The following is a 22310-nucleotide window of genomic DNA, read 5'->3' on the forward strand; positions in this document are numbered from 1 at the left end:
ACCTCTTTGTTCTTACTGTGGAAAATTACAGCAAAATGGAGTCTGGAGTCACATGGGCCAGTCCCTGCATACTTTGCTGAGTCTCAAGGCATATTTGCCTTCTCTCAATGGGTCCCTTGTATAGCTGATGGTCCTTAATGGGCCATCAAGCAGGCTAGGCAGAGCTAACACCAGTTTGTCTGGGATGTCACCCACAGGGCCGGCTCCAGGCACCAGCCCACCAAGCATGTGCTTGGGGCGGTGCCTGGAGGGGGGCGGCGCAGCGGGGCGCTCCGGCCCGAGAGCGGGGCCGCGACTGGGCTCGCTGCCCTCCCCGCGGCACTCCGGCCGCTGGGGAGAGCGGAGCCGCAGCGGGCTCGCCGCCCTCCCCCCGGCGCTCCGGCCGGTCGGGGAGAGCAGAGAGCCGCGGCGGGATCTCCGCCCTCCCCACGGCACTCTGTCCACCGGGGAGAGCGGAGAGCCCCGGCCAGGCTCACCGCTCTGCTCCCGGCGCTCTGGCCGCCGGGGAGAGCGGAGAGCCCCTGCCAGGCTCGCCGCCCTCCCCCCGGCGCTCTGGCTGCCGGGGAGAGCAGAGAGCCCCGCCCTGCTCCTGGCGCTCTGGTCGCCAGAGAGAGTGGAGAGCCCCAGCCAGGTTCTCCGCCCTCCTCCCGGCGCTCTGGCTGCCGGGGGCTCTCTGCCCTCCCCCCGGCATTCTGGCCACCAGGGAGAGCGGAGAGCCCCGGCCGGGCTCTCTGCCCTCCTCCCGGCGCTCTGGCTGCCGGGGAGAGCAGAGCTGCGGCAGGCTCGCCGCCCTCCCCCCGGCACTCCGGTCGGTCGGGGATTGAAGGCTCACGGCCGGGCTCAGCGCCCTCCCCTGCCATGCTGGGGGTGGGCGGCGGGTGGCTTTTTTGCCTAGGGCGGCAAAAAGCCAGAGCCGGCCCTGGTCACCCAGCAGCATAGCATACGTTTGAAATACAGAGAGTATAGAGCCAATATTCATAACTTCAACTACAAAACTGATACACACATACAGACAGCATAATCATAACCAGCAAACCATAACCTTGTCTTAGACACCCCATTTGACCCCCTTTATACAAGATTTGGGTGCCACTACAGGACCTTGGTTGCAACAATGACCTATATGGTCCCAGATTATATCAATAACGTCACACGTGGTGAATCGCAGGAAGCCGGGGGTGCAGGGCCTTGGGTCCCCCCACACGCCGTGACAGTGTGCTCACCAATTAGGCCTCATTTTAGCCCATTGATTTCTGGTCCCACTTCTCTCGGCTAGCAGATGTGGGGCTCTTCTGGAGCAGGGACATTGCCTGGACTAGCCTAGGCTCTCCGTCTGTCTCCCTGGGGCACCTTTTCCCAGCACTGGAATATTTTATAACCCTTTCTCTGCCGTCTCTCCGTTCGGCAGACACTGTGAGCAGGCCAGCGGGGCCCCATGATCACAGCAGCTGCTAACTGAGGGAAAATCACCCGCTGAATGTGCCACTGGCCTCCTGCCCAGCCAGCCCTGCCCAGCTCCTCCAGCCCTTATAGCGTTAATTAGCCCGAGGACGTGCCCAGGTTTGTACAGGTCTGTGCGTCTTACCCAGGCAAACCACAAACCGGAAAGCTCATGTTAATTGCCAAAATTCGTTCCCGAGGTGCAGCCCGGCACAGGGCATGGCCCTGCCTGCCCTGACATACAACCCACAGCTCCACTGGCTTGCCGCAGGCCCGGCTGGCAGGTCGCTTCCTGCCCCGCGGAGCAGGTGCATACAGGGTAATTTCACATACAAAATGGGAACAATATGGCATGGGATGAAGTGCACCATCATTGCTAGGTGCTCAATGGCGAGCAGGATTGCCAAGTGTCCCTGGGAGCGTGGCAGTTCTACAATGAAGTCCATTGGCATAGTAGACTAAGACTGGCGGAGTGGGCAGCAGCTGGAGGAGATCTAGGGGTTTTGATTGTAGGTTCTTGGTACAGGCACAGAGGTTGCAAGACCTGATATAATCTTTGATGTAATCTCATAGGCCTGGTGTGACGAACTGGGCCTGTTCTCACGGTGGTCTGTGAATGCTGACAGGGGAGTGTGCTGGGATAGTCTGCATTGCAGAATGGGATCTGCCCGAGGGCGCATACCTGAGTGTGTAACATGAGAACCCAGGAAGGGGTTGAAGGCGAGGCGACTCCTTAGCCCGGGAAACTGAACAAAGGCTGTGGGAGGGGTCGTAAAAGGAGAGTGCTGGAAGCAGGGAGAAGGAGGCTGGAGAGATGGCTGGGAGGCAGGGATGGCTCTGACCCCCCCGCAAAGGGGGGTGGGCTGGCATGCCCTGGGACCCCAAGCTGGACCTAACTGAGGGGGGCCCTGTTGTCTGTGCCTGCAAGACCTGTCTTGGACTGTATTCCTGTCATCCAAATAAACCTTCTGCTTTACTGGCTGGCTGAGAGTCGCAGTGAATCTCGGGAAGAGGGGTGCAGGGCCCTAACTCCCCCACAATCCGCAACAACTGGTGGCAGCGGCGGGATCTACTGCACCCCGTGGACGGCGCTTCCTGCAGTAAGTGACTGGGGAGCAGTAAAACGAAGGGGGATTGACGGGGACCAGGCGCGCTGAAGAGTGAGAGAGAGACGGTTATTACCCCTGGGAGTGTGTGACCAGCGAGAAGGACTTTTGCAGTAACAGGGTCCCCCGAGGGGATCGCAGCGAGTGGTCCCAGGGGCGGAGGAGTCTGCAGCTCGACCCTGGCAGAGAGGTGGTGACCTCGAGAAGGGCTGGCACACTAGGGGGCCCCCTGGGAACTGTGGGGAGCTGTGAGCACACAGGCCGGTGAGTGGCCAGCAGGAAGATGTATGCCAAGCGGCTTAAGAGCGACCTGGTGGAGCTGTGCAAGCAGAGGCAGCTGCGCATTGGGAGGCTCACCAAAGAACAGCTCATTGCCCAGCTGGAGGCAGAAGATCGCGCGAATGAACTGATCCCTGTGTCTCAGGGAAGCAGCCTGGCAAATGCAGCGCAGGCCCCAGTGTCTGTCCCAGCTGGGAGTGGTCAGCCGGCTGCTGAGGGCGTCCCGAGACCCCTCCTTCCTATGCCTAGGGGAAGGGTGGGGAGGAGCCCAGCAAATACCGAAGGCGCCGTGGCCCCCCCGGCCAGCAGGGGGTCCCCCCGGCGAAGCTCGCCGGCCAGCAGAGGATCCTCCCGGCGACGTTCGGCATCCGGGGAGCGGAATTGGCTGGAATGGGAGAAAGAGCTAAAACTGAGAGAGCTGGAGGATCGTGAACAACAGAGACAGCATGAACGGGAGGAGAAAGAGAGACAGAGACAGCATGAACGGGAGGAGAAAGAGAGACAGAGACAGGAGAATGAGAGACAGCGTCAGCATGACCTGGAACTGGCGAGATTGAAGGGCAGCGAACCCCCGGCTGCGGTGAGTGAGGGAGGACCCAGGACTGCACGGAGCTTTGATAAGTGCATCATGGCCCCATACAAGGAGGGGGAGGACATGGATGACTTCCTGGAGGCCTTTGAGACGGCCTGCGAGCTGCACCGGGTGGATCCCGCGGACAGACTCCGGGTCCTTACCCCCTTACTGGACCCCAAATCCGTGGCATTGTACCGCCAACTGGGAGAGGCAGAGAAAGGGGACTACGAACTATTCAAAAAGGCCCTGCTACGAGAATTTGGGCTGACTCCTGAGATGTACCGGGAAAGGTTCCGGAGTCAAGATAAAACCCCTGAGATCTCATATCTGCAACTAGCCGCCCGCATGGAAAGATACGCCAGCAAGTGGGCTGGTGGGGCCCAGACGAAGGAGGACCTGATTAAACTGCTGGTACTGGAGCAACTGTATGAGCGGTGCCCATCCGACCTGAGGCTGTGGTTGGTGGACAGAAAGCCAGAGAACCCGCGACACGCCGGGCAGCTGGCTGATGAGTTTGTAAAGAGCCGGTCAGGGGGTGGCAGGGAGGAGTCCCAAAGGAGCAATCCCACCACAACGCAGAGAGAGAGTCACCATGGGACCTCCCCGTGGGAAAATACAGAAAAACCCCATCAGAGGGGAACATCCGGCATCAGGACCATCCGACCCACTCAAGGGGACCCATGGGACATGGGCTGCTACCACTGTGGCCAAAAGGGCCACATACGGGCCCAATGCCCCAGGCTCAGGGACAGACTGAGCAGGCCGAACCCACAGAGGGTTGACTGGGTAGAGACCCAGCCCGGCGAGAGGCAGCATTCCCAGGGAAGGGGGGCTGGCAGAGTACCACCTGCTAAGGAGGGAGGAGAGCCCCAGGCCAGCTTCTCTGGGGGGCCAGATGCTCCGGATTCAAAGTTCTCCGTTTACAGGGTTGGCGCGGGGCTGTCCCTGCGGAGCGAGTGCCTTGTTCCCCTGGAGGTGGATGGGAAGGAAGTTTATGGTTACTGGGACACGGGCGCAGAGGTGACACTGGCCCGGCCCGAGGTGGTGGCCCCAGATCGGGTGGTGCCCAACACCTTCCTGACCCTGACCGGGGTGGGCGGGACCCCATTCAAGGTTCCCGTAGCGAGGGTACACCTGAAATGGGGGGCCAAGGAGGGCCCCAAGGACGTGGGAGTGCACCACCATTTGCCCACTGAGGTGTTGATGGGTGGGGACCTAGAGGACTGGCCCAGCAGCCCCCAGACCGCCTTAGTTGTGACCCGCGGTCAGAGCCGGCGAGGGGCACTGCGCCCTGGCCTTGGGGGGGGTGCCTTGCCTGAGGCGCGGGACTCTAACCCGGTGGGGAGGGAACGCCCAGGGACGCGGCTCAGGGAGGCTGCAGCTTCGGACCCAGCGGGCAAGAAAGAGCAGGTGGCCATCCCCGTCCCAGCTGCTGAGTTCCAGGCCGAGTTGCAGAGAGATCCCTCCTTGCGGAAGATAAGGGACCTGGCCGACCTCAATGCGGTACAGACCATGGGACGAGGTGGCCGGAAAGGATTCCTGTGGGAGAAGGGGTTCCTGTACCGAGAATGGGCTCCCCCAGGGAAAATGGAGTCAGGGGGGATCAGGAGGCAGCTGGTGGTACCCCAGAAGTATCGCCGCCAGCTGCTGTGCCGGGCCCATGACATTCCCCTCTCAGGGCACCAGGGAACCTGGCGTACCCAGCAGAGGCTGCTACGGAGCTTTTACTGGCCTGGGGTCTTTGCTACTGTCCGACAGTACTGCCGATCCTGTGACCCCTGTCAGAGGGGGAGGAAGGCCTGGGACAAGGGGAAAACAGCTTTAGGACCCTTGCCCAGCATAGAGGAGCCTTTTCGGAGGGTGACCAAGGTAAAAAGGGCGGCTCTAAACCAAGAGAGCCCAAAGCACAGACCTCCAGACTGGAGCGCTGGGAGAAGACCACAGCCCAGTTGGAGCCCCAGAGGTATGGGGGTGGGAAAAGGGCGCAGGCCGCATAAACCTTCCCACATGCGAACTGCGAGTGCCATCAAGCACCCCCAACCTAAGGGGGAGCGTGAAACTGGAGGGGCCTGGTGTAATTCCCACCAAGGAATGGGAGGGATGCGGGGGCATCCATGGGAACGGGGGTAGGTTCGAACTTCCCAGGGTCACTGGCTAAAGTGACCCTGCTCAGTTCGGTCTCGAAGGGGGGAGAGATGTGACGAACTGGGCCTGTTCTCACGGTGGTCTGTGAATGCTGACAGGGGAGTGTGCTGGGATAGTCTGCATTGCAGAATGGGATCTGCCCGAGGGCGCATACCTGAGTGTGTAACATGAGAACCCAGGAAGGGGTTGAAGGCGAGGCGACTCCTTAGCCCGGGAAACTGAACAAAGGCTGTGGGAGGGGTCGTAAAAGGAGAGTGCTGGAAGCAGGGAGAAGGAGGCTGGAGAGATGGCTGGGAGGCAGGGATGGCTCTGACCCCCCCCGCAAAGGGGGGTGGGCTGGCATGCCCTGGGACCCCAAGCTGGACCTAACTGAGGGGGGCCCTGTTGTCTGTGCCTGCAAGACCTGTCTTGGACTGTATTCCTGTCATCCAAATAAACCTTCTGCTTTACTGGCTGGCTGAGAGTCGCAGTGAATCTCGGGAAGAGGGGTGCAGGGCCCTAACTCCCCCACAATCCGCAACACCTGGCCACCAGAGGCTCCTCAAGACCAGATTGGCCTGAATTGGCCAAAACGGCCAGCTGGTGGCGAATTGTGGCATAGTTTCAATACCTGAAGCCTAGGTTGTCCCTCCGGAACATAAAGAAAAGCCTTGCAATAGAAGAGGCCGTTCTGTAGTGGGAATCTGGAGTGGTTGGGTAACCGCGTCGTTCAGGGTCTGGCAGATCTGGGTCACAAGTGGGTTGTTGGGGAGCAGGGAGCAGATGGAGGACATCAGACTGCTGTCAATTGTTCTGTTGACAAAGTTGGGCCCCTTGACCATGGTGGCAGAGGGCTCTTCACCAGGTTTGAGACGTTAGCCTTTGCGGGATAGGGCATCCGCCTTCCCATTTCTTGCCCTGGGATGATAGATTACAACAAACCTGACGTGAGCAAAGAAGAGGGACCAGCAGATCTGGAGTTCGTTAAGGAGTCTGGCAGTCTGTAGGTATTCCAAGATCCTATGGTCCATCAGGACTTGGACTGGGAATAGGGCTCCTGCTAGGAGGTGGCACCACTTCTCAGAGCCATCTTGATATCCAGTAGTTCCTTGTCCCAAATATTGTAATTTTTCTCCACTGGGGACTGCTTCCGAGAATAAAAACCACAGGGGTAGAATTGGTTGCAGGGACCCACATGTTGAAATAATTCTGCACCTATGGCAAAGTTTGGGTCATTGGCCTTGATCATAAATGGTTTAGTAAAATATGGGTGACTTTGGATAGGTGCCAAGGTGAATGCCCTCTTCAGTCAATCAAAGGCTACTGAACCCCATGGGTTATGGGTGCAATCAGGCTAGAGAATCCTTTAATAAATCACCTGTAAAACTTGGCAAATCCGAGAAATCACTGCCCCCCACCTAGTGGCCTAGTTGAATATTGCCACTGCCTTACGAAGGTCCATGTGAGTTCCTCGGGAGAGGGGATCCCAAGAATTCCACCGTGTCCTTATTGAACGTGCATTTCTCAAGTTTTGAGCAGAAGTGGTTTTGGCGTCGTCACTCCAAGACAGTGCAGACATGATGACCAGAGGTCCTGACTTTCAGAGAAAATGAGGATCTCATCCAGGTAAAGGACAACAAATTGGTCCAGTATGTCCCTAAAGATGTTGCCAGGGCATTGCACAACCCAAATGGCATGACCATGGCTTTTGTGAACAGGGGCTGCTAACAGGGAGTTTCGCAAGGGAGTTCTCCAGGTGAAGGAGGAGCAAATACAGGACCCTTGGGGTAAGTGACTGTCTGTAGTGTGTGTTTGTTTGTGTTTGGGGGTTATTTGCTGTGTGCTGAGCTTGTGTTTGTCAGTCTGTTTGGTTGGTTGGTTGTTTGAAGGACCGTGTGCTGTGGCTGGCAGTTGGAAGCTGTGAGCTTCAAAGGAAGATCTGAAGGCTAGAAGCCTCTGGTAATTGGCTGAGCCTTAATCAGTGGGCGGGGCATTCACCCAGGCCAGGGCTTTATAAAGCAGCACACAAGCGACCAGGGAGCTTTTGCGACCAGGGGCTGCTAACAGGGAGTTTCGCAAAGGAGTTTGGAAGGGAGCGCAGGTCCCTTGCCGGTTCTATCTTATACCTGTAAGCAGAGTCCGGATGAGCTCTACCCTGACATCTGGTGGGGAATTATGGCGAGGGTGGAAAAGAACTCCAGGGCTGATCTTGTTTGCATAGGCACACCCACTCGCCTGGCAGGAAACAACAGCAACTCAAAGTGGTTACTTTGGCTGGTGTGGGATCCCCAGTTTCTCTGTTATTGGGGCAGGAAGAATAAAGTTTTGTTACCCTGATTCTGTAAATCAAGGCCAGTGGAACTGTTGTATGACTGAGTGAGTCCTTCACCATTACCTAAGGGTACATCTACACTACAGGGGGGAGTCGATTTAAGATACGCAAATTCAGCTACGTGAATAGCGTAGCTGAATTCGACGTATCGCAGCCGACTTACCCCGTTGTGAGGACGGCGGCAAAATCGACTTCTGCGGCTTTCTGTCGGCGGCGCTTACTACCACCTCCGCTGGTGGAGTAAGAGCGCCGATTCGGGGATCGATTGTCGCGTCCCGACGCGACGCGATAAATCGATCCCCAAGAGGTCGATTTCTACCCGCCGATTCAGGCGGGTAGTGTAGACCTAGCCTCAGTAGCACTTGCTTGACAAGGGGCATGGGTTACAAAACCCAGTGAAGGGAGAGAGGATGGGGACAGGTGTTTGTACCTGATGGCATGGGCCTCTCTGAGGGTTTGAAACACCAATTGCACTACCTCATCTCTCCACTGTTGAATGTCAGAGCTTTGATTCCATTAGGAGCCTAGTTACAGGCTGCTGAGCTGAATTCACTTTGGGCTAATGGTGCACTAGCACTGGGGTTCCCCTACTATGAGCTAAAACAACAAGGAGTCTGGTGGCACCTTAAAGATTAACAGATTTATTTGGGCATAAGCTTTCGTGAGTAAAAACCTCACTTCTTCGGATGTGAGGTTTTTACTCACGAAAGCTTATGCCCAAATAAATCTGTTAGTCTTTAAAGTGCCACCAGACTCCTTGTTGTTTTTTGTAGATACAGACTAACACAGCTACCCCTGATACTATGAGCTGAAATTGCTAAGAGCTGAAATCACAAAAGAGCTAAAGTTACCAAGAGCTGAGATCACTGAGGCTGTGTTAACTAGTGGGGGAGCCTGAAGCTATACTGCTAAGCAGCTGGCGGAGCAATTTGTGGGGACGACTGGAGGAGCAGCGAGTGGTGCAGAGCCTTGCGGGGCCGGTTGGAGTGGCCCAAGGAACGGCGAGCGGAGCTGTTTGTGGGGACGGCTGGAGCGGCTCACAGGTCGGTGAGCGGAGCAGCTTGTAGAGCGGAGCAGTTTGTGGGATGGCAGGAAGTGGACTGGCTTGTGGTGAAGGCTGTGGCAGAACCCCACGGAGAGACAGCTGGCCGGCCTCGGATCACATAAGGTGCCCCTTAACACCCTGTGTGGCCCCCCCCTTTTACTCTGGGCCTGCACTGACCAGGTGTGACGGGTTGGATCACAGAAACCCCCTTGGGAGCTGCCACCCAATGTGCAAAAACTACCCCTGCTTCTGTTTTCCCTGCCAGCTCAGGACTCCAGCACCCTGTCTTGCTGAGCCAGACACTCCTGTCTGGCTTCAGACACAGATCCAGGGTCTGAATCACCTGTCCCAAAGCTGCAAGTTTACCTGAAAACAGCTCGCAGTAGTGCGCTTGTCTTTAGCACTCAGATGCCCAACTCCCAATGGGGTCTAAACCCAGATAAATCCATTTTACCCTGCATAAAGCTTATGCAGGGCAAACTCATAAATTGTTCGCCCTCTATAACACTGATAGAGAGATATGCACAGTTGTTTGCTCCCCCAGGTATTAATACATACTCTGAGTGAATTACTAAATAGAAAGTGATTTTATTAAATACAGACAGTAGGATTTAAGTGGTTCAAAGTAGTAACAGACAGAACAAAGTAAGTCACAAGCAAAATAAAATAAAATGCGCAAATCTATGCCTAATCAAACTGAATACAGATAATCTCACCCTCAGAGATGCTTCAGTAAGTTTTTCTCAGACTGGACCCCTTCCAGGCCTGGGCACAATTCTTTCCCCTGGTACAGCTCTTGTTGCAGCTCAGGTGGTAGCTAGGGGATTCTTCATGATGGCTCCTTCCCCTCTCTCTTCTCTTCCCCCCTTTATATATCTTTTGCATAAGGCGGGAACTCTTTGTCTCTCTGGGTTTCCACCCCCCCTCACTGGAAAAGCACCAGGTTAAAGATGGATTCCAGTTCAGGTGACATGATCACATGTCACTGCAAGACTTCATTACTCACTTGCCAGCACACACATATACAGGAAGACTCACAGGTAAATACAGCCATCTGCAGACAATGGGAGTCATCAAGATTCCAAACCATCATTAATGGTCCACACTTTACACAATTACAATAGGCCCTCAGAGTTACATTTTATATTTCTAGATTTAGATACAAGAGTGGTACATTTATACAAATCAGATGATCATACTCAGTAGATTATAAGCTTTGTAATGATACCTTACAAGAGACCTTTTGCATGAAGCATATCCCAGTTACGTTACATTCACTTATTACCGTATTTTCTCTAAAACCAGCTCAGTTACATTATATTGACTTATTATCAAGTTTTTATAAAACCATATAGACTGCACAACGTCACACCAGGGACAGAGACTTTGGGGTCTGTTGGACTTTTGGGACTTTGGGGGTGTTGGACTTTGGGGACTCTGGGTGATTTTGGGGTTGCTGGATTCAAGAACCAAAGGGAAAGGACACAGCCCAATTTGCTGGGGTGGGTTTTTTGCTCATGGTTTGTGTTATGAATCCTGTTTGTGGTGTTTTTCCAATATTAATGCTGATGTCGTTTACCTCATGTTATTAAACATTTTCTGTTACACTCAGACTCCGTGCTTGCGAGAGGGGAAGTATTGCTTCTTAGAGGCACCCAGGGGGTGGTATGTAATTGTCCCAGGTCACTGGGTGGGGGCTCGAGCCAGTTTCGCATTGCGTTATTGAAACGGAACCCCTAGATACAGAACCCGGCCCTTGTTGCTGCCAACTTAGATGGGCAGAAGGGTTACATACCCTTTATTCCCCTTAAAACCTATAGCCCAAACTACATTCAAAACTTCTTGCTTTAAACAACCCCTTCATTAACTAGGAGACAATGCAGGCAGAAGCCCAGCGGCAGAGTGGGGTCTATCCAGTTTATTGCACTGAGTGCAGCATGTATGATTACCTGCCCCGTGGGCGGGTGGCGTATGTGCGCATTCGGAGCTCCTGGCCCTCAGAGACCACGTACGGACTTTGGAGGCCAGATAGCGGAACTGGAGGAGCTAAGGGAGGCAGAGAGGTATGTTGATGAGGCTTTCCGGGACAGTGTAGATTTGTCCCACCTCCGGTCAGACTGCCCCTGTGCTGTTGAGGAGGATGAAAGGCCCAGGGAAGGAGAGCAGTCAATGGGAGCAGAGGGAAACCTTCCCATAGTTGGGACCCTCCTTCCAGATGGTGTTAGGGTTGTCTCTCGCACTGAGGTTACCTCTCCGTGGGAGGGAACTCCAGTTGCTAGGAAAAGTTAGGTGTTAGTATTGGGAGATTCGATCATTAGAAACGTAGATAGCTGGGTTTGTGATGACCGGGAGAACAGTATGGTGACTTGCCAGCCTGGTGCGAAGGTTGCGGATCTCTCGAGGCATCTAGACAGAATTATGTGTAGTGCTGGGGAGGAGCCGGTGGTCGTGGTACATGTAGGTACCAATGACGTAGGGAAGGGTAGGAGAGACGTCCTGGAGGCCAAATTTAGGCTGCTAGGGAAGAGACTGAAATCCAGGATCTCTATGGTGGCATTCTCAGAAATGCTCCCAGTTCCACGCGCAGGGCCAGGTAGGCAGGCAGAGCTTCAGAGTCTCAATGCGTGGATGAGACGATGGTGTAGAGAGGAGGGGTTTACATTCATTAGGAACTGGGGAAACTTCTAGAATGGGGGGAGCCTATACAGGAAGGATGGGCTCCACCTAAACCAAAGTGGAACCAGACTGCTGGCACTAAACATTAAAAAGGTTGTAGAGCAGTTTTTAAACTAGGAGATGGGGGAAAGCCGACTGCTGCAGAGGAGCATGTGGATCGGACAGAGACTTCTCTTAGGGGAGAGTCTAATGATAGAGAATCTCCAGGTTACAGTCAGGAGCAGAGGATGGAAGAGGATGAAGTAGGGGCCAGATCAGATGATAAACATTCACATAAAAAAGAATCCGACACATCAGAAAAGGGCAGACAAATAAACAGTGACAAGTTTTTAAAGTGCTTGTACACAAATGCTAGAAGTCTAAATAATAAGATGGGTGAACTAGAGTGCCTTGTGATAAAGGAGGATATTGATATAATAGGCATCACAGAAACCTGGTGGACTGAGAGCAATCAATGGGACACAATCATTCCGGGGTACAAAATATATCAGAAGGACAGAACAGGTTGTGTGGGGGGGGGAGGGAGTGGCACTATATGTGAAAGAAAATGTAGAATCAAATGAAGTAAAAATCTTAAGGAAATCCACATGTTCCATAGAATCTCTATGGATAGAAATGTCATGCTAAACAACCAGTGGGGCTCCTTGATGATCGAGATACAAAAGGAGCGCTTAAAAATGATAAAGTCATTGCGGAGAAACTAAATGGATTTTTTGCTTCAGTCTTCATGGCTGAGGATGTTAGGGAGATTCCCAAACCTGAGCCGGCTTTTGTAGGTGACAAATATGAGGAACTGTCACGGATTGAAGTGTCACGAGAGGAGGTTTTGGAATTAATTGATAAACTTAACATTAACAAGTCACCGGGACCAGATGGCATTCACCCAAGAGTTCTGAAAGAACTCAAATGTGAAGTTGCGGAACTGTTAACTAAGGTTTCTAACCTGTCCTTTAAATCGGCTTCTGTACCCAATGACTGGAAGTTAGCTAATGTAACGCCAATATTTAAAAATGGCTCTAGAGGTGATCCCGGCAATTACAGACCGGTAAGTCTAACGTCTGTACCGGGCAAATTAGTCGAAACAATAGTTAAGAATAAAATTGTCCGACACATAGAAAAACAAACTGTTGAGCAATAGTCAACATGGTTTCTGTAAAGGGAAATCGTGTCTTACTAATCTATTAGAATTCTTTGAAGGGGTCAACAAACATGTGGACAAGGGGGATCCAGTGGACATAGTGTACTTAGATTTCCAGAAAGCCTTTGACAAGGTCCCTCACCAAAGGCTCTTATGTAAATTAAGCTGCCATGGGATAAAGGGGAAGGTCCTTTCATGGATTGAGAACTGGTTAAAAGACAGGGAACAAAGGGTAGGAATAAATGGTAAATTCTCAGAATGGAGAGGGGTAACTAGTGGTGTTCCCCAAGGGTCAGTCTTCGGACCAATCCTATTCAACTTATTCATAAATGATCTGGAGAAAGGGGTGAACAGTGAGGTGGCAAAGTTTGCAGATGATACTAAACTGCTAAAGATAGTTAAATCCAAAGCAGACTGTGAAGAACTTCAAAAAGATCTCACAAAACTAAGTGATTGGGCAACAAAATGGCAAATGAAATTTAATGTGGATAAATGTAAAGTAATGCACATTGGAAAAAATAACCCCAACTATACATACAATATGATGGGGGCTAATTTAGCTACAACAAGTTAGGAAAAAGATCTTGGAGTCATTGTGGATAGTTCTCTGAAAATGTCCACGCAGTGTGCAGAGGCGGTCAAAAAAGCAAACAGGATGTTAGGAATCATTAAAAAGGGGATAGAGAATAAGACGGAGAATATATTATTGCCCTTATATAAATCGATGGTATGTCCACATCTCGAATACTGCGTACAGATGTGGTCTCCTCATCTCAAAAAAGATATACTGGCACTAGAAAAGGTTCAGAAAAGGGCAACTAAAATGATTAAGGGTTTGTAACGGGTCCCATATGAGGAGAGATTAAAGAGGCTAGGACTCTTCAGCTTGGAAAAGAGGAGACTAAGGGGGGGGATATGATAGAGGTATATAAAATTATGAGTGATGTGGAGAAAGTGGAAAAGGAAAAGTTATTTACTTATTCCCATAATACAAGAACTAGGGGTCATCAAACGAAATTAATAGGCAGCAGGTTTAAAACAAATAAAAGGAAGTTCTTCTTCACGCAGCGCACAGTCAACCTGTGGAACTCCTTACCTGAGGAGGTTGTGAAGGCTAGGACTATAACAGAGTTTAAAAGAGAACTGGATAAATTCATGGTGGTTAAGTCCATTAATGGCTATTAGCCAGGATGGGTAAGGAATGGTGTCCCTAGCCTCTGTCTGTCATAGGGTGAAGATGGATGGCAGGAGAGAGATCACTTGATCATTGCCTGTTAGGTTCACTCCCTCTGGGGCACTTGGCATTCGCCACTGTCAGCAGACAGGATACTGGGCTAGATGGACCTTTGGTCTGACCCAGTACGGCCTTTCTTATGTTCTTATGACCATGGCCATGCCTGGTATGGAAGGTGGTCTGCCATTCGTCTCCTTCCAGAAGTACCCATAGTTCAGGTTGTGAAAGGGAGGAAATGTGCCTAGAAGGAGCCTCGTCTCCTGACAGGAGGTCAATAGGGCCGTCATAGCTGTGATGAGGCAGTGGGGTGTTGGCTTTCTTTGACCATGCCGGCATAGTGCTGCTATTTAACAGGAATCCCTGGAGCTGTGGAGGAGGTCGTGGAGGTTGCCAGGGTCACGTCTGGATCCTCTCGTAGCATCTCTGAACTCTTTGGAGGACTGAGTAAGCTGCAGTGGGCTGCTGGGCCTGGTTTGGCTCTCAGGAAACAGGATTGCTGGTGTGACGAAGTGGGACTGTTCTTAATGTTTCCTCTGAATACTGTGTGGGTGCCTCAGTTTCCCCTATGCATTTCTTAAGTCTCCAGTGTGCATAAATGGCCGACACTCTGTATCCTGGCAACAAATGGCTGTGGCCCTGCAACCCTGCAAGGGGACAGCTAAAGGAGAAAAAAGGGATCAGGTGACCTCCTGGCCAGGGAAAGGAACAAAGCAGAGAAGGAGGGGCTGGAGGGAGTTTCAGTTTGGAGCTGGCTGGGGACTAGGAGTGAGTGCAGACGTGGGTGTATGGCTCGCTGGGCCCCAGAATGGACCCGGCTGAGGGATCCCGTTCGCTGTACCTACAAGCTCTGTTCCTGTCATCTAATAAACCTCTGTGTTACTGGCTGGCTGAGAGTCACGTCTGACTGCGAAGTGGGGGTACAGAACCCTCTGGCTTCCCCAGGACCCCGCCTGGGCGGACTCGCTGTGGGAAGCGCATGGAGGGGCATATGCTGAATGCTCCTAGGAGAGACCCAGGAGGTGAAGCCGTGTGAGCTTCTTGCCCTGAAGACAGTCTGCTCCGAGGGAGAAGAGGCTCCCCAGAGTCCTGAGTGGCTTTGTGGGGAGCAGTTCCAGAGCATCGCCCGGGGACTCCGTGACAACTGGCGAGACACAGAAGGAGAGCATATCGTGCCTGACCACCAGCAGATGCGCAGGTAGTAGGCGATGAGCCAGGGAATGCCAGGGACAACTGGTGAATGCAGTTCATGCATGAGCCCAAACAGAATTTCTCGGTAGCCTCAGAGGGTAGTTCCCTCTAAGGGAGCCAGCTGGTGGGTGACTGCGCTCTGGGGGCATATTGTGCCTGGGCAGACTCTGGATCCATGGCACCCGAATCCACCAGCACCTCTAGGTTGGTGCTGGGCATCACAAGGTGCCCGAGCCGGAGAGGGGCTTGGAGAGGTGCTAGACTCTGATTGGCCATTGCTAGCATACTGGTGCGGGCTGCTGGAGAAAAGGGGAGGGTGCCAGCCCAGCCTGCACCCCCCAACAGGTCTAGGGCTTCGCTTTCTCTGACCCAGGTGCAGATCACACCTTGGCAGGGCAGCTTGACGCAAAGCATCCTGGTTCCCCATGGTTCGGGCATAGGTCCCATGCTCAGTGTCAATTCTTCTCCACGTCTGAGAGGCCGGGCCGGAGCGGCTCCCCTTGCCTGGGTTCGGCGATGGAGAAGGGCCTTGTCATGGGGGCAGAGCCAGCAGGGCTGGTGGGAGCTGTGAGAACCGTTCTGTTTCTTGGCAGCGTTCCATCCGGCGCTCGTCGATCTTGGTGCACAGGTAGCCTAACACACCCACGCCGGGCGGGGATCACACCCCTGCCAGGTCAGCTGTAATATCCTCACCGGAAACCATCACGCCCGCTGCCCTGCCCTGCCCACGGCACTGGAGGGGTTAACCCTTGCAGTGCTGAGTCCAGCGGGGGCAATGGGAGCTGCTCCTGGGGAGCGGGAGAGAAGCGAGGCCCAGACATGGTGCCAGGCCTGGGAACCTGCTGGGGCAGGCAGCAAAGACTCCAGGGTTTAGGCTGCAGCTAGAGGCCAGGGCCGCTCCTGCTCTCTGGGCCGCCCTCATGCCAGCAGAGGGAGACCCGCTCGACCTGGCAGGAGTCCAGCCCGGGCTCAGCCAGCACCCGCAAGTGAGGCCGATCCCACCAAAGCCTCAGTGCTGGACTTACTGCAGCCCAGCCCAGCGGGGAACGTGCCTGCCTGAGGCTCAGGCCTGGCTCAACTCCCCCGCGCCGGAAAGAGCCAGAGCCCGTGCAGGTGGAACTGCCCCCTGCCAGGCCTATCGCTCCCGAGCAAAGCACAGAGACAGGCTGAGCAGAAGCCCAGGGGTCTCCAGCTCTGGGGCCACAGAGAGGCTACGACCGGGCTGGCCTGTGGCAGCGCGCCCCACAGCAGTGCCGGTGCCTCTCGCTCCATCATCCGGGCAGCAGACTCCAGCACCGTCACCGGTGTGGTGCTCTGCTCTCTCCAATGTTGTAACAGTCGGCTCCGTGCGTGTGTGTTCTCCCTGTGTGCTGCCCCGGCTCTGCAGATCACTGGCACAGCAGACCTGAGAGAACCCCCAATGACCATAGACTCCGATAAGGTACGAAGGCACCCGGCCAGGTTTATTGTCAAACGAAGCACGGGAATAGTTTTCCGCAGACTCTACAGGACGTACTACGAATATGTGGCCCCCCGACAATGGACCGGCTCAGTCAGTGGCGGGACTCTCCACTGCCCCCCAGGCCAGACAAAGACAACTCCTCGGGTAAATTCTTATTCACAGGTACAAATTACACATCACTCCTGATGTATCGAGGTGCAACCCCTCTGCGTGTTGGGGTGCTGCCTCTCCCCTGGTACATGTGGGTTTGAACAAGTCTGTCCATCAGATTAACCTTTTGACCCTGTCTTTTAGGATGGTTCAGCCTGTTCCTCATTATCTCTGTGGAATGTGTTCGTACCGGACTGTTCTGGTGCCATCCTGGTCCATGTTTATCCTATTAGTGCTTGATACCCTTTAGCTATGTGTATATGTCCAATTAGCAGCCTTCTTGCCAGCTTCTGTGAGCAGGGCTTGCCTCTGGCTCACAGCTTCACTTTGCTTTGTGTTAGCAAAGTCTTGACCTTTACTTTAGCTCAGGCCTCATACCGGGCCTCTGATACCGAGGGTTTATGTTTCATGGCCTCATCTTACCACACCCTGTGATGGGGCAAATGCCGCCCTTCCCTGGAGAGAACCCAAACTGCTGCATCGGCGCCTCGCTGCTGGAGGCGGAGGGCAAATGCTGCTCTCGCTCCCCCCAGGCAGCTCCCTTAACGCCCCTCCTCCATGGCAGGGCGGGGATGCGCCCCGAGAGCAGCAGGGGCCCCGTGGGGCTGACAGAGCAGGGAGATTCAGCTCCAGTACACGTGGAGGGGAGTTCCCATGGCCCCAGCCACCACAGGCCCTGGCTCGGGCCTCTAACTGCACCTCCAGCCCCATGAGTGCCAAACCCTCTGCAAATGCCCAGGAATAACCCCTGCAAGTGGGGCAGAGAGGGGCAGGGACTCAGGGAAGGTCATACAGCGAGGCAGGGCCCAGCTGACTGGAACCTAGGAGTCCTGGCCCATTAGAGCATGCTCCCTGCATTAGGAGGACAGGATGGGGGAGGGGGCCAGAGCCCGCACTGCATCGGGGCAGAGCTGTTGGGCGGCTTATCCCACACCCCGGCCCGGGCCCTCACGCCATCTCCTGCGCCAGGCGATAGTCGTACAGGCTGCCACGCTCCGGGAAGCCCCTGGCGTCAAACGGCTGGTGCCGCTCCATGGAGTCCCCAGTGTCAGCAGCTGACCCAAAGCCACCCCCGCCAGGGGTCTGCAAGCGGAAGACGTCCTGTGGGGAGGGGAAGGAGGGGAGATGGTGAGAGGAGAAGGGGGCTGTCCCCGGACTCTGCCCAGACAGGAGCCGCCAGAGAGGGGAATCAGACCAGGTCAACCCAAGGAAAGGTGTGGCTGGTACAGCCGGACCGCAGCACAGCCGTGCCAGCCCCACCCTCCACCAGGAGAGCCGTGTCAACCAGCCGCCCCCCTCCCTCAGGACAGCCGTGCCAGCCCCACCCCCCACCGGGAGAGCCGTGTCAACCAGCCGCCCCCCTCCCCCAGCCAGGGGGTGCTGGACTCTTACCCCGGGGAGCACTCGCACTGACGTCTTGCCCCCCAGGTTGATGATTCGTCCGTCTCTGAGGATCAGCAAGTTCAGCCCGGGGGAGCCAGAGTCCCCCCCTGCCCAGGAGAGAAAGGGGGGGGTCAGAGGGAGGGTCAAATGGGGGGGCAGATGGGGATACCACGAGGGGGTGGGGGTAAGATCTAAGGTTGCCAACTTTCTCATTGCAGATAATGGAACACCTTGCCCCGCCCCCTGCTCCACCCCTTCTCCAAGGCCCCCTCCCCACTCACTCAATGCCCCCTCCCTCTGTCGCTTGTTCTCCCCACCCTCACTCACTCAGGCCTTGGCTACACTGGCAAGTCACAGCGCTGCACTCGCTGCGCTCAGGGGTGTGAAAACACACCCCCCCCCCCCCCGAGCACAGCGAGTGCAGCGCTGTAAAGCCCCAGTGTAATCAGCACCTGCAGCGCTGCACGCTCGCTCGCTCGCAGCACTGCGAGCTATTCCCCTCGGAGAGCGGCAGTGCTGTAAATCCGCGAGTGTAGCCAAGGCCTCACTCATTTTCACCGGACTGGGGCAGGGGATTGGGGTGTGGGAGGGGATGCAGGCTCCGGGTGGGGCCGGGGATGAGGGGTTTGGGGTGTAGGAGGGGGCTCCACGCTGGGCCTGAGGGGTCTGAAGGGTGGGATGGGGCTCTGAGCTGGTGCAGGGGATTGGGGTGTGGGAGGGGTGAGGGCTCCAGGGTGGGGTCGGGGATAAGGGCTTTGGGGTGCAGAAGAGGGCTCTGGTCTGGGGCCGAGGGGTTTGGTGTGTGGGAGGGAGCTCAGGGCTGGGGCAAGGGGTGCAGGCTCCAGGCGATGGTGATGTCAGGCAACCCCTGGCATTCCCCAGGGCCGGAGGAAGTCTGCGTGGCGCCCAGATGTCCCTCCGGCTCCTAGGTCGAAAACCAGATGCCCAGCAACCCTAGTTAGATGGGGGGTCAGAGGGAGGGGAGAGGGTTAGACGGGGGGGTCAGAGGGAGGATCAGATGGGGATACCACGAGGAGCTGGGCAGTGAGATGAAGTGAGATGACAGGGAGTGAAGGGGTGCGGAGGGGATGGGGGCCAGGTGGGGGGCTGGGACACAGGGCCGGACCATGGCAGGGGCTCACCGTGCAGGCCGTAGGGGCGGAAGGCCCGGCGCTCGCTCAGCACCGACAGCACCATCTCCTCGCGGAAGAGCAGCTCGCGGATCACCCCGTCCCCACCCCGGAACCGCCCGCTGCCCCCGCTGCCCCGGCACAGCTCGAAGCAGCGCAGGATCACTGGGTACCTGGGGGGGGGAAGGGAGCGTCACTGGGGAGATGGGCGACCCCCCTCCCACTGGCAGCACCCTCCACCCCGTCCCGCTGCACACACAGCCACTGCCCGAGCAGAGAGCGGGGAGATCCTGGGACCCCCAGCCAGCTCAGCCCCCCAGCCAGAGGTTACAGGGGCCGAGGACATTAAACCCCGAGAGCCCATCGGCTCGGTGGGGGCCCCTAACGAGCTGGGGTTACCCCAAAGGTCTTGGGAGTCCTGGCTGTTGCCACTCCCACTCCATCCAGCCCCCTCCCCAGGCCTTTCTCCCAGACTCCCTGCCCCGTGTCCCCCCAGGAGGTGTGGCCCTAGCCGAGAGCCCCACGAAGACGGGGTGCTCCCCATGGGGCCCCAGACCCACACCCACCGTTTCTCCAGGATTTCGGGGTCAGTGATGCGGGTGTTGGTCATGTGGGTGTGCACCCCGCTGCGCCCATGCCAGTGGGGCCCGGCCCCCGCGCCGCCCGCCACAGTCTCATAGTAGCTCATGTGCTCGTTCCCAAACGTGATGTTGTTCATGCAGCCCTGGAGCAAGGGGATGAGAGATGGAGGGAGAGCTGACGGGAGAGCCGGCCCCAGGCACCCGACGGGAGAGCCGGCCCCAGGCCCCCTGACGGGAGAGCCGGCCCCAGGCCCCCTGACGGGAGAGCCGGCCCCGGGGACCCGACGGGAGAGCCGGCCCCAGGCCCCCGACGGGAGAGCCGGCCCCAGGCCCCCGACGGGAGAGCCGGTCCCAGGCCCCCGACGGGAGAGCCGGCCCCGGGCACCCGACGGGAGAGCCGGCCCCGGGCCCCCGACGGGAGAGCCGGCCCCGGGCCCCCGACGGGAGAGCCGGCCCCGGGCCCCCGACGGGAGAGCCGGCCCCGGGGACCCGACGGGAGAGCCGGCCCCGGGGACCCGACGGGAGAGCAAACCCGCCCAGCGCCAGCCAGTCCCCTGCCGTGGGGTCCCAGTCCAGAGGGGAGGCAGTCCCAGCCCCGTGCCAGGCCCTGGCCCAGCCCCAGCCAGGGCAGTTGGAGGAGGCACAGCCCCACCCCAAGGGATGCCCAGCCCCAGCCTGTGGGAAGCCTCCAGCCGCCGGGCCCGTTCAGCAGGGAACTCCCCTGGGCTGGGTGCAGCCTCCAAGCCGCCCATGCCCTTCGCCCGCAGGCTGGAGCAATCGCCAGGCCCCATGTGCCCCTGTCCTAGCCCCAGCCAAGGAGAACCCCAGGGCCCAGCTCCACAGCCGCCCCCACTGCACCCCCGCTCTCACCTGGGAGGCAGCGCAGGCCCCAAAGGCCCTGAAGATCACGTCCACCACCCTCTGCGAGGTCAGCACGTTGCCTCCCACCACGGCAGCCTCTGTGGACGGGTCCAGGATGGAGCCCTTGGGAATGAGAACCTGCACCGGGGCCAGGCAGCCCTGCCGTGGGGGAGAGGGCATTAGGCAGTCCCGAGCATCCCCGCCCCCCTGCCCTCCGCCGAGCCAGGGCTGAACCCACGGCTCCAGGCCAGTGCACAGCCACAGGGGGCATAGAGCAGGCCTACAGCTCCCAGCGCGCCCTATGCCAGCCCCAGACCTGGTGCCACCCAGAGACCTCAGCTACCAGCGCCCTGTGCCAGCCAGGTGCCACCCAAAGACCTCAGCCCCCAGCGCCAGCCCCGGTGCCACCCAAAGACCTCAGCTCCCAGCGCCCTGTGCCAGCACTGGTGCCACCCAGAGACCTCAGCCCCCAGCACCATGTGCCAGCCCCAGCCCCACCTAGAGACCTCAGCTCCCAGCGCCCTGTGCCAGCCCCAGTGCCACCCAGAGACCTCAGCTCCCAGCGCCCTGTGCCAGCCCCTGTCCTGGTGCCACCCAGAGACCTCAGCCCCCAGCGCCCTGTGCCAGCCCCAGAGCCACCCAGAGATCTCAGCTCCCAGCACCCTGTGCCAGCCCCAGCCCCGGAGCCACCCAGAGATCTCAACCCCCAGCACCCTGTGCCAGCTCCAGCCCCACCCAGAGACCTTAGCTCCTAGCACCCTGTGCCAGCCCCAGAGCCACCCAGAGACCTCAGACCCCAGCGCCCTGTGCCAGCCCCAGCCCTAGCCCCACCCAGAGACCTCAGCCCCTAGCGCCCTGTGCCAGCCCCAGCCCCGGTGCCACCCAGACACCTCAGCCCCCAGCGCCCTGTGCCAGCCCCAGCCCCGGAGCCACCCAGAGATCTCAGCTCCCAACGCCCTGCCCCAGCCCCGGCCCCACCCAGAGACCGCAGCTCCCAGCCCTGCTGTACCCCGGACTATAGCACCCCATCTCAGCTCAAGGAGGAGCCGTGCATGCGGGGACCTGGGGACGGCTGCGCTCTGCTGCGTGTCACACCCGTGGGATCCCTGGCATGGGGGCACAGTCTGGGGGGAGATGCCCTGGCTGCCCCCTGCCCTGTGTAAAGGGGCTAGGCACATGCCCCCCAACACCCTCCATTCTGCCCTGCAGACCCCTCTTCCCCCTGGGCTGGGGCCTCACCCCTGAGACCAGCCAGGGGACAGTGACTGGCTGCTGCATGCTAGGAGTTTGCTGGGTCTCAGCTCAGTCTGTAGTGGGCAGGTCCCCCCGCAACACTAACTGTCCAGTTGCTGGCACGGACTGAAGGGGGAGCAGGCTGGGGGGAGCTGAACCCCGTCACAGACTCACAGATCGTGCCCACTCGTGACCCCGTGCGGTCCGTGGGGGGTGCCCCTTTCAGTGCGACAGCCCTTCTCGGGGGTCCACTCTCTCTCGGGGTCAGGCCCCTCCACCTCCTGGAGCCGCACCTCTCTGAGCCTTAGCATGTCTGTCTCTGCCGTGGGCCCCCTCAGGGAGTCCACTTGCTCTGGACCCCCGGGGCCTCCACC

General features: G+C 57.2%; 1 protein-coding gene across 1 annotated transcript in view; it reads right to left on the reverse strand.

The window, feature by feature from the left end:
* Positions 1-16573: 16573 nt before the first annotated feature.
* Positions 16574-22310, reverse strand: part of OPLAH (5-oxoprolinase, ATP-hydrolysing) — a 28604-nt gene continuing 22867 nt past the window's right edge. The window contains exons 22-26 of the mRNA XM_054017514.1: positions 20713-20862; positions 19828-19985; positions 19274-19434; positions 18141-18238; positions 16574-17849 (exon numbers count right to left, since the gene is read on the reverse strand). Coding sequence (XP_053873489.1) covers positions 17697-17849; positions 18141-18238; positions 19274-19434; positions 19828-19985; positions 20713-20862 — 720 coding nt within the window. The 3' untranslated portion in view covers positions 16574-17696. The remainder of the gene's footprint in view (positions 17850-18140; positions 18239-19273; positions 19435-19827; positions 19986-20712; positions 20863-22310) is intronic.

This window comes from Malaclemys terrapin, chromosome 2, assembly GCF_027887155.1.
Source record: "Malaclemys terrapin pileata isolate rMalTer1 chromosome 2, rMalTer1.hap1, whole genome shotgun sequence".
Classification (NCBI taxonomy): domain Eukaryota; kingdom Metazoa; phylum Chordata; order Testudines; family Emydidae; genus Malaclemys; species Malaclemys terrapin.